This window comes from Bombus terrestris, chromosome 16 (assembly GCF_910591885.1).
Source record: "Bombus terrestris chromosome 16, iyBomTerr1.2, whole genome shotgun sequence".
NCBI classification, from domain to species: Eukaryota; Metazoa; Arthropoda; class Insecta; order Hymenoptera; family Apidae; genus Bombus; species Bombus terrestris.
In genome coordinates, this window is record NC_063284.1 from 3268222 (window position 1) to 3284652 (window position 16431).

At 31.9% G+C, this 16431-nt stretch overlaps 3 protein-coding genes and 1 long non-coding RNA gene across 10 annotated transcripts in view; 2 read left to right on the plus strand and 2 right to left on the minus strand.

The window, feature by feature from the left end:
* LOC100642625 (PDF receptor) overlaps positions 1-16346 on the minus strand; it is a 66373-nt gene extending 50027 nt beyond the window's left edge. For 4 of the 7 annotated variants that reach the window (XR_002308832.2, XR_001099688.3, XR_001099687.3 and 1 more), the window contains exon 1: positions 2755-3081. The gene's annotated coding sequence lies outside the window, so the exon portion shown is untranslated. Of the gene's footprint in view, positions 1-2754; positions 3089-16235 lie in introns of those variants that run through there. The other 3 variants (XM_048413394.1, XM_003403066.4, XM_020868084.2) reach the window with 3 other exon arrangements.
* On the plus strand, positions 7419-8516 carry LOC125386568. The gene is made up of 2 exons (XR_007226839.1): positions 7419-7620; positions 7706-8516. It is a non-coding gene; the product is annotated as an uncharacterized LOC125386568 (long non-coding RNA).
* On the minus strand, positions 8047-10992 carry LOC100642391 (cytoplasmic phosphatidylinositol transfer protein 1). Its single transcript, XM_003403064.4, has 8 exons — positions 10789-10992; positions 10422-10570; positions 10250-10338; positions 10141-10148; positions 10008-10079; positions 9845-9943; positions 9621-9776; positions 8047-9541 (listed from the first exon to the last, which is right to left on the minus strand). Exons 1-8 carry the CDS (start codon positions 10837-10839, stop codon positions 9290-9292), a joined length of 876 nt encoding a protein of 291 aa, XP_003403112.1. The 5' UTR covers positions 10840-10992; the 3' UTR covers positions 8047-9289.
* Positions 11104-15651, plus strand: LOC100652303 (nonsense-mediated mRNA decay factor SMG8). Its single transcript, XM_003403062.3, has 15 exons — positions 11104-11462; positions 11653-11797; positions 11875-12149; positions 12234-12464; positions 12535-12728; positions 12793-12896; positions 12980-13173; positions 13233-13472; positions 13553-13756; positions 13843-13952; positions 14082-14240; positions 14302-14512; positions 14587-14898; positions 15054-15233; positions 15412-15651. Exons 1-15 carry the CDS (start codon positions 11422-11424, stop codon positions 15533-15535), a joined length of 2724 nt encoding a protein of 907 aa, XP_003403110.1. The 5' UTR covers positions 11104-11421; the 3' UTR covers positions 15536-15651.
* Positions 16347-16431: the final 85 nt, after the last annotated feature.

Consider the following 16431-nt stretch of genomic DNA (forward strand, 5'->3'; position numbering starts at 1 on the left):
GGATATTCCAATTTGTGAGATATTCCAACTGCATAAGGAGAATAAGCGAAAATTGGTCAGACAACATCCAGCGACTTGTTCTAATGAATCTCCTAGCATAATTGTGTTATTCGTAGCGGTATAATGATGCAGATGAAATTTAATTGGTTTCCAATGAGAAATATATTCGATAATTAATTTTTACCTTCAAAGATATTAATATTTAATTGAAGCAATTAACGAAGCAGTTGTAAGTAAAATAAAGCGAACAAGAAATATTACAGGAGAAATATAGTACTAGTTAATAGTAATAGTAACTAGTAATAGCTGGTTATTGTAGTAATAGTATATACTAGTACTTATAGTAGTAGTATATTATAGTACTCTATTTTTAGTACTACACAATATATACTATTATTACTATACTATATTATTATCCTGTGTATGCTACTACCTAGTATTAGTATATAGTATATGCTAATACTTATGGTAGTAGTATATTATAGTACTTTATTTTTAGTATTGCACAATGTATAATACATTACTACACTATGTTACTATCCTGTGTATGCTACTACCTAGTATTAGTATATAGTATAGACTAGTACTTAGTATATATTACTTATAGTAATAGTATATACTAGTACTTATAGTATAGTAGTAGTATATTATAGTACTCTATTTTTAGTACTACACAATATATACTACATTACTATACTATATTACTATCCTGTGTATACTACTACCTAGTATTAGCATATAGTATATGCTAATACTTATGGTAGTAGTATATTATAGTACTCTATTTTTAGTATAGCACAATATATACTGTATTACTATCCTGTATATGGTACTACCTCGTATTAGTATATAGTATATACTTGTACTTATGCTAGTAGCATATTATATTACTCTATTTTTAGTATTGCACAATATATAATACATTACTATTCTGTATATGCTACTACCTCGTACTCCAACTTAACTATTTCTTCAGTCATTAAAGATATCATACATCTTCCAACTGTACAGAACAATGAAAGAATAATTTTACAGCAATTTCTCCGATATGTAATATTTCTCCTCTGACAGAACGTTATTGATGTTGTATTATACTATTATAGAACAACGCAATAATAAAGCTTAATTAGATTTAGTAGCCAATAGGATAAAATGTTTCTCGCGGGAAGGAAATAATTGGTGATGAGGGAAGGGACATCGAGGGGGTGGAGAAATGTCGAGGGAGTTGCGGATAATTGGAAATCGCGAGCATGTGTATTAACGTGGTGCACACGTGAATAATTACGCGTCGACGAATCGTCGATGAAACTGGAAGCTGCACTTTCAACGATATTGCATGTGCACAGGTCATTCCTTCCACTGGCGTCGATAAATAGAAGAACGTGGATGCCGTGGAATATCGTTTTTCAGTTAATGAAACGGAAGCGGTGGGAGATGAAGCGATCAGCATCGTTTCTGCAGTTGCTAACAGCCTGGCTACAGTGATTCCTTTCCTCACCATTAAGAAAGATGGAATATTTGAAAAAGCTTGTAAGAGTTGATGGAATTATTTCTTAAAGGGACAAAATAAAAATCGGGAGAACGGGAACAATTTTTATAATTATAAAGATAAGGACGAAGTCTAATCTAGAGATCAATTACGATGAATTTAATGATTTCTTGTAATTGCTAGATATGATAGAATACTTGAAGAGCCTTATGAAAACTGATATAGATTATGGAAGAAACCTTATCTAAGACTGAAGAATAAAATTTAATCTGAGATCAAGAACATCTCAATTACGTTTGGAGATCACAATTTGGAACGATTTAACGATTCTTATAAACATTAGAAAAAGGTAAAAACACTTGCAAAGGTAAAAATTGTTTACAGAAGCGAAGAGTAAAACATATTTTACGGATCAACAGCTATATCAGATCTGAAGAGCACACTATTAAATAATTTAAAGGTAAAGGAATATATTAAATAATTTTTAATCCAAGATTCTTCCAAGGAAAGATTTATAACAAGAAACTATGCAGAGAATTTTATGAATAAAAAGCTTTGAACTTATCTTTTCCTAGTCACTTTTGGAGGAATCAGCGAAAAGCTTGATCAAACACTCGTGTACACCATCCTCAACTACAGAGACAAAAATTCTATTGACACTTTTTGATATTAAAATTACAAAAAATTTCCAAATTCTATCAATGATTACTTCAAACCACTTGAAATCAAACAATTAACATTTTATACTTAATAATAAATAATTAAAATTAAATAATTGAAACTAATTGTACAAGTATTTAAAATACCCTTACACAAATCATATTATATTTTATAAATTACTAATTGTATAAAATTTAAAAGTAAACATTCGCTTAAAGAATACTTGCAAAAGCAAGTTTCACATGTAATGGAACAATCAAAGTAAATAACATAACTACGATTAATTTCAGTAAATGGTATAACCATCAGCAATTATTGTACTGCGGATTTTTATGTATCCATAGAAAATTAGAAAATGCAAAATCACATAGAGTGCACATTATTGCATGTAGTACGAAGATGTATATATAAACTGTACATAAAAAATATATAAACATTTCTATAATATTTGATACGTAAAGCAATTCTCTACAAACGTTCCATTTTTCTAATTATATTCTTAACAGTATTAACTTATCTAAAAATTCGCCATCTAATAATTATAATAAATTATAAACAAATAATATGAAAATAAAAATACATTTCAAAATATTTGCAAGCCTCACCAGTGATACAATGCAAGGAATTAAAAGAGCCTGGAAGCGAAGACGAAATGCTCAGGATCACTGAGGAGAAGCAGTTCAAGTTTCGCGGTGAGCTTGCGACCACGATAAGCGACGCGAACGTGACAAAGTACGCGCGGTAACTGTTCCGAACTGGCTAGAGACGCGTCTAGTCGCGCAAGGAATCGCACCTCAACCCCTCCACCATTTGTCGTCCACAGAGTCGTTCGCGCCAGCGTGGATCCTTATTCGCGCGAACCAATTATACGCAACCACGAGGCTTGCGGTGACGTGAATCGTCCTGTGGCCAACAATGGACCTCCTGTTGGCTATTTAAATCATTTCAAGTGAACTCTACCTGAAATGTTCAAGACGTTTAAATGATATTATTTTTGGAATCAGCGGCAAGTCATTTCCAAATTACATTAGGTTAGAGATTGAATAGAGAGTAAATATTGTATATAGAATATTTGCTAAATATCGTCTATTATAAACTACAGGAATTATTTGGTAAATAATTTCTATTTTTTTACAGAAGTATCTTTTGAAATTCTTTTTTAAGAAATTGTTTACTTACGTATTTAGCTTTAAAGCTAATAGCTTTAAAGACGTACATATTCGTTAAAAATGTTATATTTTATGGATTGTTGTATATGAGGTGAACCGTAGATTTTAAGAAAAATTAAAGAACCTAACATAATAACAAGAGAGGAGCTGGGTAAAATAAATATGTAATAATAATGGCTTCGAAAGCTAACGTAACATTGCATAAATAAATAATAGAAAAACAGAAAGAAACGACTTCAACCTCGTCGAAGAACCGAGTTCAACTTATCTTGGTTATAATTCCGGTTACGCAAACGCAAGGGCGCAAAAAGACAGGTAGGGTACATGTTAATTAAATGGATTGCCGATTACGAAACACGAAGGAGGAACAGATGTAGAAGGCCGTTAATTAATTCAGATAGTAGGACGAACAGTGTTGATCAGAGTGAATTTCCATTAATCCGAAAATACAATATCCTCGATTGGGTTGTTCACGTGTCTGGTGTCGACACTGTCGACCTCACGCGGCCCATAGAACACGTGACGCACTATGGCCACGTGATAAAAGGGGGAGGAACTCGTTCTTTCTTCCTTTACAGTGAGAAGCTCTTTCTTACCGCGCGGTTACGCTTTTAACAGCCTCGAACGTTTGCATAATCGTTTATAGTAGGAAAATCCTTCTACCCTTTACACAGACGATTAACTATAGCTGTGGTTAACTGGTTAAGGATGAAAGACATTTCTAAATTTAATTTAACTACGGTCGATCACAAAAATACTGGAACACCAATGTAATCTCACTTGAAAGTCAGGTATTTTAAATATATATACAACCAGCAACAAAAATACATTGCATCATATATATCATCAATAATAATAGTAATAATAGTCACCAATCCTCTTATATTTAACACTGTTTTTATGAAAGAATATATTTCTCTTCTTTGATTATTAACAGTTTCTCAAGTTATCCCGTTGTAATATTAGATCTGCAAGCTGAATGTTGCGGACATTTGTACAATATACGGGGTGTTCGAATATAAATGTAAAAAAATTTAAGGAGGATTCTTGAAGCTAAAGTAAGATGAAAATCAAGAATAAAAAAATTGCGTTTTCGGCTTTGTTTTTTAGTTATAGACAATTAAATATTAGCCGAAATATCCCTATGCACGAGCAAACCTTCTTACACGAATAAAAGTAGGTCAGCCTGAGCAACGAGGTGCACAGGGATCCTCAAATAGAACGATACATGAGCAGCAGCTTTTTCCCGTAAACGGTTTTTCAATTCTTCTCTGCTATTGATTGATGTTTTATGTGTGTATTTAACTGTGTATTCTGTCGGCCATTTTTGTATATTAGAAAATATTTCAAATTCGAGTTCAATATGAAAAAATTGTTATTCCTATGACTAGCCCCTCGTCTTTTACGATAAACATGTCTTTAGGATATTATAAAGCTTTTGCTAAATTGAGAAAAAGATTGCAAAATTCGAGGATCGCTACAGGGTTAAGCTGGTTCTTTAGATTTTGCTGTTGAGACTTACTAGTAAGAACGTTCAATTACTATTTTTTTATATTCGAATGGTTTCCCAGTTCTTTGGTAGATCGGTAGAATTTCTTTGAAAATGTTGAAATTTGGGAATTTACATATAGCCTAATTGGACCACCGGTTGTTGCATTGGACATTTTGTGTTCATATTTATTTCAGGCAGGAAATTACTCATTGAGTATTTAGTTTGCTATTTATAAAAATTGAAAAAGATTAATTCATAAACAAGATTAATTTATGTATAAAAATAAAAAATAAAGTGAAATATGGTGATTAAAAATAAATTTTTATGCTCTCGAATTTTATTGAACGATCAAATCTCCAATTTTCTTAAGCATCGTTTGATTAGTTATATTTTGTTAATAAAAAACAACAGTTCTAGAAATAAATTCGGCTACAATAGAACACAGTATCGCCTCTGGGTGAACTATTTTATTATTGAAATAAAAAAGATAGGAAGAACTGAGAATATATCGGGGAAAACGATTGCTTCCACTGGTCTTTTTTTCAAAAAGCAATCACCGTGCAAGTTACAGCGAAATTTCTCTAAATCGGTGCGACGTTCCGCCAACCTCTTGTACAGTGCTGTCCAAAAGTACGCTACCTTCTCCATAAAGCAAGCAACAAATAATTACGTGTATTATCTAATGTGTTATAATTATAATAATGACATGTATTATTATTATTTACTTTGTATTTCGGAAATTATTTGATAATATTACGTCAAAAAATATTTAGAAACATTAAGAAAGAAAAATTTCTATTTTATAGATTTATTAAAAAATACACATATATAAAAGGTGAGACAGTAAGAATGAACGCTTGAAATAACTCATTACCTCTTGACTCAAAAAATGTTTGGAATAAAATTTATTGTATTCGAACCCCCAATAAACTTCTCTTATGATGTGGGTGAAATTAAGCTTAGATGTAAACAAATTTTTTGAAAACACAAACTCTGATGGGGTAGAAAAGGGGTAAAATATTTTTACAGGATAACCGTATCTCTACGTCCACTGAAGGTAGATGCTTGAAATTTGGCATGACCTTCTCCTTTAAAATAAACAAACATGTGTTTAAGTGTTTTTCGAAATTCAACCCCCAAAGAGTGTTCGAACAAAGGGTAATACACATTAATTCGAATACCGTGTGGGTGGCCAGTTAATAGATCAATATTCGTTTGTAGAGAATGTCGATCTGGATCGACTAATGGTATAAAAAAATTAATGGTATAAAATATAAAATATACACGGTACCATTTAAAAAATTCGAGGTGACTTGAACATCTCAAAAAATATAATAAGGTATTAAAAAATTAAATTATATTCACCTGATCAGGCATTTCGAATACAATAAATTTTATTTCAAACAGTCTTGTGATAAAGTCAATAACGAGTTATTCCTTTCTTACTAGCTCACCCTGTATATTTTTTATTATTATACAAATTATTCGAAAATAATTAAGTTCTACTTGAATAGGTATCAGAAACTTACTTGCGATAATTTACGTGGGGAAACGTTATCGAAAGTATCATATAGTGATTGCATTAAACTGGTGAAGAAAGAAGTTTCCAAGAAGAAGATATATTAAAGCAGGAATAGGATATAGGAGAAATAAGGATGAAGATAGGTAATATGTAGATGAAGAAGTGAGTGCAAGGATGAGGAATAATCATGTGGAGAAGGTGGTGAACCGATGGTGGTTATGAAGTGAAGTAGTAAGGGGAATATAGTAATAGTAATCAATGAAACTGGATAATTAAGGGAAGGAATTACTGGAAAAGGAAGGAAGGAGGAAGTATCTAACGTAAGAAATACTTAAAGAAAATGATGCTAATGATATGTTTACGTGAAAAGTATCACTATATATATTGTATAAATTTAAAAATCAAATAAATTAGAAATCATAATACATATCGAAGCAATTTCGAAAAAAAGTTTTCTCTGTTATAGAAAATGTGCGAAATATATCCATACAATAAAGAAAAACAGTACATACCATAGAAAATTCTTAACGATAAAAAAAAACAGCACAAGTATCGATGAAAAAACAAAAACTCGAATAGAAAAGAACCCAGCAAAAAAGAGGCCGTTGATGAAGAAAAAAGCAATAAAAAAAAATTGTACTAAAAATGAAATTCCAATAATAAAAGAAGGCAAGTGTGAAAGAAAAAATTGCGGCGATGAAAGAGGGATAACGAGAGGACACTAAAGAATTTCAATGATTAAGAGAAGGCGCGCTAAAAAGAATTCTGGTAACAAAAAGATATAGAGGAGGGGGCGTGGTAAAAAGAAACCATTGCAACAACTAACAAAAATTAAAAGACACCAAAAAATAAATAGCAATTTAAAAAAACAGTGACAAGTTCAAAATTTCAATTAGTAAAAAACACCAAAGAAAGAATTTCTACAAAAAGATATCAATGAGTAAGATATCAATGGCTCTTACGAAGCGGTCACTCCACTGATTTTTCTCTACTTTGTGTACGACTAGACTAATATGATAAACAAGTAAGGTAAGAGGGGTAACTGTTGGGAGGGGGGGGAGGGGGGTAACTGAGGGAGGGGTAGAAGTTGGAGTAGTGTGAAACGAGTCTCACAGTCAGAAATTGAAGTTTATTAATTCCATGCCGATTTTGAAGATAATTAAAAGTTCAGGACCTCTTCGCGATGCTCTTTTGATCCGGGCAATTACTTAGTTGCAAATAACATACCTGACTTCAGCAAATTTTCCTATTTCGTAAACCAATTTAATTTGCACCCTCCATGAAAAAAGTATAAAATGAAATTGAATATTTTGAAACTGTTGTTGGATAAATAAATAGTTCTAACGCAATTTGATTTCTTTTTCCTTTTTTAGTGTTTCAATACGAAAATAAATAACCTAAGAAACAGTATATTGAATCAAATATCACTACTAAGGTTCTTCGTTTGATTTCTGACTAATAATTCTTAAAAAAGCGCAGCCATTTGAAGTGCCTTGGTAGCATCGAATGTGTTAATGTAATTTAAATATTGTAATTGTACTGATATGTAGTTTTGTAAAAATGAGTGAACATAGCTGTATGAAATGTATGAAAGCTATTCAGCTGGCTTTTTTGTTCATCAAACTGTTATGTACTTATTACACTTACTGTAAACTTAGTATTAAACTAGCTGGTTGGTTGTAAATTTACAGACTAAACAATAAAATAACAAATCTTCTGAAAAGAATAGCTTGAAACGTTTATTTAAATACATATTCGTACAATAAAGAGGCAATTAAATGCTCTGCAGTGAGTACCCTTTTAAAAAAGAACACAATTTTAAACATGCTATAAGCAATGGAAATTAAGTGATGAAAAGACTTTTAACAATGAGATCGAACATTTTTCTTTCCACGGCACAATATGCACATTGTAAGTGTGTACAGCTGTAGTTTCAAGCTTTAATTTCATATAAAAATTAAAAGTGAATTGTTGTGCGTTTGTATATTTCCACCTCTTTTTGTTTTAAGGTCTGTTTTGGTCCCAAGAAAATTTTGGACAGCACATAATTATTATAAATTAGAAACAGCAGAGAATTCAGATGCTAACACAAAATTAAAAACAGATACTCCTGGTCCTTTTTAAAGCCTACAAGAAGTAGAATTAATATCCTACCTCAGATAATTCTGTATGTACAACCTGCTATTCAATTAGAAAAAATACTATAGCTACCTTTAAGTTAATATAAACCAAAAAAAGAACACAATTCATTAGTGCCGTGAGAGTTCGTAGTTGCATCAAGAAATAGTATACATATAGCATAGTATACAATCTGCTACGACAATTAATAATTCTTATGTTAAACACTAATCATTGATCTTTACAGTATTTCACACATCAATATAGCTTAAGCCGGTGTGTATATAATATCAATAAGTATCCATTTTGAATGTACCATGGTGCCTTCCCCAACTAGATCTAAATTTCGCTACTTTTACGACATTTACGATAACTCAAGAACTACTCCTGATATCTTTACTTCCTGCCTTGGTAAAATGACTTTATAAATATCTATAACTTAAAATACAACAATATAATCTGCAATGAATGTTATAAAGGAGAACAAGTACTAAAGTTAACATAAGTTCGCAGGAAACCTGCACTTTTTAAAATACCACTTGCAGCTAGCCCTAAACTGTTTAGCATAGACATGAATAAACTATAAAAATATTCAACATTGCATAGACGATAGATATTCTTTGTTTGACAATATTGCAGAGAAATGATCTAGAAAAGAAAAACAGATCAGGAACTCTGGTTCACAAATCCTGTTGCAGGTACCTGGCTATAATGTACATACATATACATATACATATGTATATATATATACATATATCACACAAAATCGAAAGTGCCGATATTTATTTGCACAATTATAATTACGTTCCCTAGATAGGTTGATTACTCTAATAATATGGCTAAGACCAAGAGAACCATGATCGAGCGGACTGTGTAGGAGATTTGGGTAATGGTGAAGACGGCATTGATGAAGTTGGTGTGGTTGGTGTTGGTGGCTTCTCGTTATTCATATTTCTGAGTCGCACTTTCTCATTAGTTTCAGCTTGCATCTTTTGTTCATACTGTCGAACATCCTCCAGTGTCATGTCATACCACTCGTCAATCCATGCAAATGCTTGACGATGACCCAATAATAAAATATCTCTAATACACTGCAGATGTAAGAATAACATCATTACAGTTGTAAATTTCGTAATTTAAGTACTCTATAAATATTTATAAACAAATTACTCTATGAATGAAGTCTTCCACTCGAGTTTGCATACCCCACACTTCAAAAGAAGCTTGAACTAGCTTGTAAGAACACATTATAGGCTGTGTAGTGCCTTTCCACCCTTCTACCAATGGCCCACGACCAGTTCGTTGAGATTTAAAGAATTTTGGGTCCTAAAGTAAAGATATTCATGAATGTAAATTTCTAAGTCAAGACCTAGGCGTTATAATAATAACAATACCTCCTCCTCTTTATAGTGCTTCGCGGATAATTCATCGTAAGCAATGTCCACAAAATCAACCTCGCGATGAATCAATTCGATTGGAGACAGACCTAAACACTGTTTTAATAGCATTATATGTAACAGAACTAATTCTATTTACATATAAAACTCATTTACATACATTTTCTGTAGATCCATTGTTATCCTCATATCGCGTTTTTATTGAGATGTACAATTTTGGAATAAAAGAACACTAAAAAGTAAAATTTTATGTAACAAGAAACCTCACATAAAGCTACAATTTTTTTACTTACAGTGTATTCTTGGTAGACCATAAGCAACATGAAAAAAAGCCACATTATTAGCTAGAAAGAAACATTTTTGGATTCTATTTGATGAAATATTAACCATATTTTAATATACCTGTGACAGTAAAGGGATAATAATTCCATGCCTTCTCTGTGACATAAAATATTCGAGGAATGAGAGATTGAATCCAATATGGCAATTTACTGTAATTTAATATAACAAATATGAGGCATCAATCTCCATAATAGTCTGAATTTACAGATATAAGTGATGCCATGAAAATTACCTAGATAGATGGATTCGTTTCTCTGTATATTGACCCTTTCCATGTTCTGGATCATCACACTCCACATTTTCAACAACCTCAACACCTTCATCACTATCTGATTGCTCATGACTGTGTCTAGCAATCATATAAAGTTGACCTATCCGATACTACAAAGAATATAATCAATAATTGAAATTCTTTAATTCAATTGAAGTGAACCAAAGTTCTAATTGTGCTTAATCAAGAATTGTGAGAAAATATTAACTGACAGAGTAAAAAATTATAACGGAATGTTAAAAACGAAAATTTCTAATACCTGTATATGGATGGAATATTTATGCAAAGCTGTAGCAACAATTAACATTAAAAATTCAGAAAGATTTACCTCCCCTGTGGTAAGCGGCATACATATGCGATATTCCTTCGTTAATACCATATTGTAACGAAAACCAGACAACCTCCTACGACTGCATTAAATTAATATTCGCTTATGAGATTATAGTTCTCTTCTTAGCTAATGAATATGGAGCTGATGAAATTGTCATCCAAATAGCTATTTCACTAGCTCCAAGCGATGAGCCAATAAACAATCGAATTGTATGAAGTCCGTCCACTGTTTCAAATCGATAATAATGTTTGGCACCTTACACAAACGATAGTGTAACTAGACATACCATAAAGAAAAAATCCCAATCATTTAAATTATTTAATGATCAATTATAAATAACTAAACATTTTTTCTAGTGCGATTAAGAAAATTTATTTCCTGGTGTTACTAGAAATTATAACAATCTTCACCTAAATATATTTATTTAAAAAAAGTTAAGGTTATGCCAAAAAATGTTGCTAAAAAATAAATTGCTTAATACAGAATAATTACATTTATTAATGTTTCTGCAATTTTTTAATAAAGTTTATAACCTGTTGCAAATGCACTTCATTGCATTGCATTGTACGCTGCTATCTTATAACTATAGCTTGCAATAATATAACCTCTAAGTCGCCAAACAAATATATAATGCGACCGCAAAAATTCCGACTTCCATGCAGCGCAGGAAGGTAATTTAACGAAGAAAATATTTTTACTTTAATAAAGATAAAGTTTTCTAAATTCGGCAACTATTTCATTGATTTATAAATTTATTAATTAAAAGTAACAGTAAATGTGATATCTTGTATATAGAAATATTTTCGTATTTATCATAATACAGAAGCAAATATTTGTTTTTTCTCAATATTTTCTTTTTAGTTTTATACACACAGATAAAAAGGTAGTGATAGTATCTGTATTTGGAAAGTCACAATATAGTGCAAAAGGATGCAAGACCAACATGCTCAGTTCAATCCTGCAGATGGGCCTCCTGGATGAACCAGAAGTAGAAAATGAATCATTTGTAAGATTTCATTTAAGAATACGTTAGAATCTCTAAAATAATTTGTATGAAAATAACACTAATGAAATTATTTCTAGTGTGAGATTGAGGGATACTACGATTCTAAAGACAGAACTATATACTTGCATTTAAGAGGATTATTAGATACACACACCCTTTTAACAGAATATGATAAGTTCGTAGAAAAACAGGACTGTAAAGATTTCCTTAGTGTATGGGCACATATGAGAGACAAATATGCTAGAGCACTACTTGTTTTATTTCACATATCGCATGTTATTATTCTTACTCATCCAACTCACACATTTGACTACAGTTATGTACATTTATTCAGAGCCATGGATATGGTGAGGTATACATTTAATTTCTTTCAATAAATATACTGTTCTACAATACAATACAAATCTTGAATACAAATGTATGTTTTGATTTTCAGACAAAAGGTTTCTCCACAACTTTCTGATGTCTTAAGTTCCATATACAGTTTACCCAAGGACTGGATATCAAATGTTAGACCCTGCTCTCCTAGGGTTCTATTCTATTTTGAAACTTGTCCCACTGTGTTTCAAGATCCTGCTAGTGGAGCTAATATCAAGAAACTGGAGCATTCCTTAGAAGATCAGATATACCAAGTATTGAGGAAAAATCGAATAGTAACCAATATTAGGTAAATATAAAGACTACAAAACTCAAACATTGTTTAATTTAATGTAAATAATATGTGGGTGAATTTTCAGCTCAAATTCACTGTTTGCAATTCCTGCAAATCAAGAATTCGTATATGTACACACTGGTACGACAGAATCCAGAGATATTCTGGGCTACATGGCAAAGAAGCTCATACAGAGTTGCAAAGTTAGCTCTGGAGGAAGTACTTCAAGGAGTTTGGCTAGTCAGGATTCCAATATTCAAATAGACGATACAGAAACTGGTAAGAATATTACTGAATTAAAACCTCATAATCAAAATAATAATAACTCCATATATATTCACAGAAACTCGTTCCTTTAGATCATTTCTACAACAGCATATAAACCTAGCCTTTGCAAGAGGTTTTGATGACAATGTTGGAAGACACTCTGTACCTGCCTATTTTGAGGTTGAACCAATAATAAACACAACTAATACCAAATTACAATTTTACATTTAGTTTGCTTCTAACTTCAACCTTTTTTTTATCAGATACCTAATGTTACAACATTCTGTGAAGTGGCAAACAAAGTGTACGACTATTTTATACATGGAACAGATAAAGAACTACTAACATTACACAGCTTGTTAGATACTGATGTAAAGTTCAGTAAGAGCAGATGCAGTAAAGTACTCCCACGAGCCCTTCAGACTTACCAAGAGAACCTGCCCCAACACTACACAAGGTATTCAAAGTTTCCCCAAGAAAAATTTACGTAAAGTAATCCCTCAATATTTATACCAGAGCATATCATGAAACAAAATTGGCACATGCAATGGGGGTCTTTGAGATGCATGCACGAGGCCCTTTGTTTGAAGAGTTTAATGAAAAACTACAGGCTGAATGCGAGAAGCACTGGAGATCTGGGAGGCAGATGTGCGAAGTACTGTCTCTGACAGGGAATCCTTGCACGAATCCGATACACAGAGGCGGAAGTGAGGGCGCTGGAGGCGGGGAACAAACGGAACAAAGAGAGAATGACAAGTGTGTGATGCAGGGAAAATGATTTATCATCTCACATTATCTATTATGTAATCTCAATATAATGTTATATCACTTTACAGTGATTTACCAATTAGGGAACATTGTAGTGGAGTTCGATACATCTGTGCTTGTAATTGTGGTCGTTGTCAGGGTTCAAGGGAGGACCCATTCAGTCTGAGACAGGCTAACTATGATTATTTTCAAATGCTAGCTAAGCAATGTGGGTGTGCTCAATTAGAGAACATACAGTTTCCTGTTTTTCAACCAAGCACTCATAATTATAGGTAAAATATTTATAATAATTGTATATCAATATTGATAATAGATTTCTGTGTCTTAGAATTTGAACAATGGTGTACTCTTATTACAGGCCTGCACAGTTGTTTTCTACTAAACGAGAGGACTCTTTCACTCATACAGAATCTCCAACATCTGAAGGAAATACTCAAGCTTGCAGCTTAGGAGTTAACACTTTGAATGGTATTTTTGTTTTATTGTTCATAATTATTTACAATTCAATCCTGTGGTAAAGAATTTGTTGAAAAGTCAATTTATTGGTAAAAAATTGTTTGAAAAGTTAAGTTTATGACATTAAGGTTATGACTTTAGATGATATTCGAACTCCATATGGAAGTGGAGGACAGTCACCTCCAACGAGTGAAACTAATGAAGATGTTCCTAAGCTCAGCAGTAAAACCAGTCTAACACCTAGTGACGCCCATAAAGTAGTTATAGAAGTGTCAGATAGTGACGCAGAAAATGCAAAAGGTAACTATTCTTTGAAAGGATTAATTATAATATTGTATTTCAATATTCTTCAATTCTATAGAGAAATCTCTAGTCAGGCAGCCTTCAACAACAGAGTATCTACCAGGAATGTTACATACAGAATCACCAGCTGGTTTATTGCCACAATTCTCTAGCTGGTCCCTAGTTTGCCTTGGACCAAGTAGCCTATACTCTCATAATTTGGGTTTACAACACCAAGCTGGTGTTTTAGCCACTTCTGCTTTTCTTTTACCATGGGATGTGACTGTTAGGTAATTTAATAAATCAAGAAATTCAGTTTCATCATTAAGTTGGATTTAATTTGTATCAATTAACTTCTTATTAGACTAGAGCATCAAAAAGAAAGGGGCTCTTTGTGGCCTACTATAGGTGATCATGGAACCCATAACTATTGTGCGAGAGGAAAGAATTTTCAAAATATGAATACTATTCGTGGTCGGAAATCAAAAGGCGGAAAGGAATTTGTAGTGAAAATATTTGTGGGAGTGGAATATGAGTGTCCAAGAGGACACAGATTTATGGCGTCTGCGCCGGATAAGGTCCTAAAGGCTACTGGAAATGGGATTGTGAAGGACAGTGGAAATAAAGTCACATCCAGTACTGCGGACATGCCGCTTTATTTTCCCTGTCCTTGCCGGTATGTGAATATTTAAAAAACAATTTGGATAGAAATCCAGATAATTAAATTTAATTTAAATCCAAATAATGATAATGACCATATGTATTTTAGCTCCAAATAAATAATATTAAATTAATTTTGAATTAATATAGAATTAATTTTTTAATTTTCAGGCAAACAAAGCCTCTAATAGCTCAATTAATGAGAATTCATGTAGTGACGCCAAAAGCACCTGTTCATGTTACGGTAAATCCTAGAGTACAACCTGGACCTCCGCCTTGTCCAATTTTTGTCACTGGTTGCGATGAACCAATAAAGTTATCGCAAAGTGCTTACTGGGTCTTGAGATTACCGTATCCTTTCAAAATTAATATCTACATTGCCTTTTATATTATAGCATAAGAATACTTAAATAATGAAAATTGTAATTTCAATAATCTTTAATTTGGAAATGTGAATTTTTAAAGTATGAAATTTTAATATATCACAATGTTTATAAAAAATTTAAATTAATTCTTAACGAAAATTTAGATACGTATATATGGATGAAAAGGGTCCATATTTGGCGCCAAAAGAACCGGTACCAACTTCACACGGAAGACTATTGGCAGGAATGTACGGAATTAGTGAAGTACTTCCGGAAAAGAAAATATAGTATTTAAATATTTTTAGTCAAAAACTGATGTATACGAAATTTGTAAATCTTGTGCAAATTACTTCTTTTAAATAATAAATTACTTCTTGTAAATATATAAGGATAATCAAAGTTTATATTATTATTTATAATTTATAATTCCAATTTTATATAATAAAACTCAATTTGAATGTAGTCAGTTAAAATGATCTTTATGTCTCAAAAAATGGCCTAAGAATTAGTTCTTATAATTATCATTTACTAACTATAGAAAATTATATATACGATATCATATAGAGTATTTCAGAATTTAACAGCCAAACTTTGTCAATATTTTTTTATTTTTTTAATACAGCTGCAAATTAGCTATGTCCTTAACACTTTTTGCTTGATTTTATCCATACAATATTCTGACAAAATTTGGCTGCTAAACCTTGAGATACCCTGTATAATACTACATAATAGATAATTTAACTTTTATGTATAAAACCTTTTATATACCAAAATTGAAATAAACAAACATGTATTAAAAACTACTTTTTTTTCAAAACTTAAAATGTTACGAACTCAGAAATCAAAAAGTATTGCTTCGATAGCGTCCTTTATTTGATTTTATTTAACACAAATTTCAAAGGACACCCAATATATGCACTACATATTTACTATTCACAAATTATTCAGTAAAAGTTAACTTAGAGTGACATTTATGTTTCTGACTCACCGAAACAGCATACAGCGTATTTCGAAATCTTCCATGATGCACATTTAACACTATTTTCGGCATAACTAACTTACAAAAATACGAATTCGCGACATCACAAACATATTCGCGGTATTGCAAGCAACGCGAGACTGATCTGCGCAAGCGATTCGTTAGCCGGGAAGTGCTCTGATTGGTTCACTCAAAGAACTGCGCA

What these genes read in the sequence shown, in the direction of transcription:
- LOC100642391 (XM_003403064.4), bottom strand. Translation starts at nt 10,839, where the DNA reads ATGGTATTAACGAAGGAATATCGCATATGTATGCCGCTTACCACAGGG. An exon ending in TGCCGCTTACCACAGGGGAG is followed by an intron (nt 10,571 to 10,788) that starts GTAAATCTTTCT and finishes TATTCTTTGTAG; the next exon opens with TATCGGATAGGTCAACTTTA. An exon ending in AGCACTATAAAGAGGAGGAG is followed by an intron (nt 9,777 to 9,844) that starts GTATTGTTATTA and finishes TCTTTACTTTAG; the next exon opens with GACCCAAAATTCTTTAAATC.
- LOC100652303 (XM_003403062.3), top strand. Translation starts at nt 11,422, where the DNA reads ATGCGACCGCAAAAATTCCGACTTCCATGCAGCGCAGGAAG. An exon ending in AAGTAGAAAATGAATCATTT is followed by an intron (nt 11,798 to 11,874) that starts GTAAGATTTCAT and finishes AATTATTTCTAG; the next exon opens with TGTGAGATTGAGGGATACTA. An exon ending in GAACAAAGAGAGAATGACAA is followed by an intron (nt 13,473 to 13,552) that starts GTGTGTGATGCA and finishes ATCACTTTACAG; the next exon opens with TGATTTACCAATTAGGGAAC.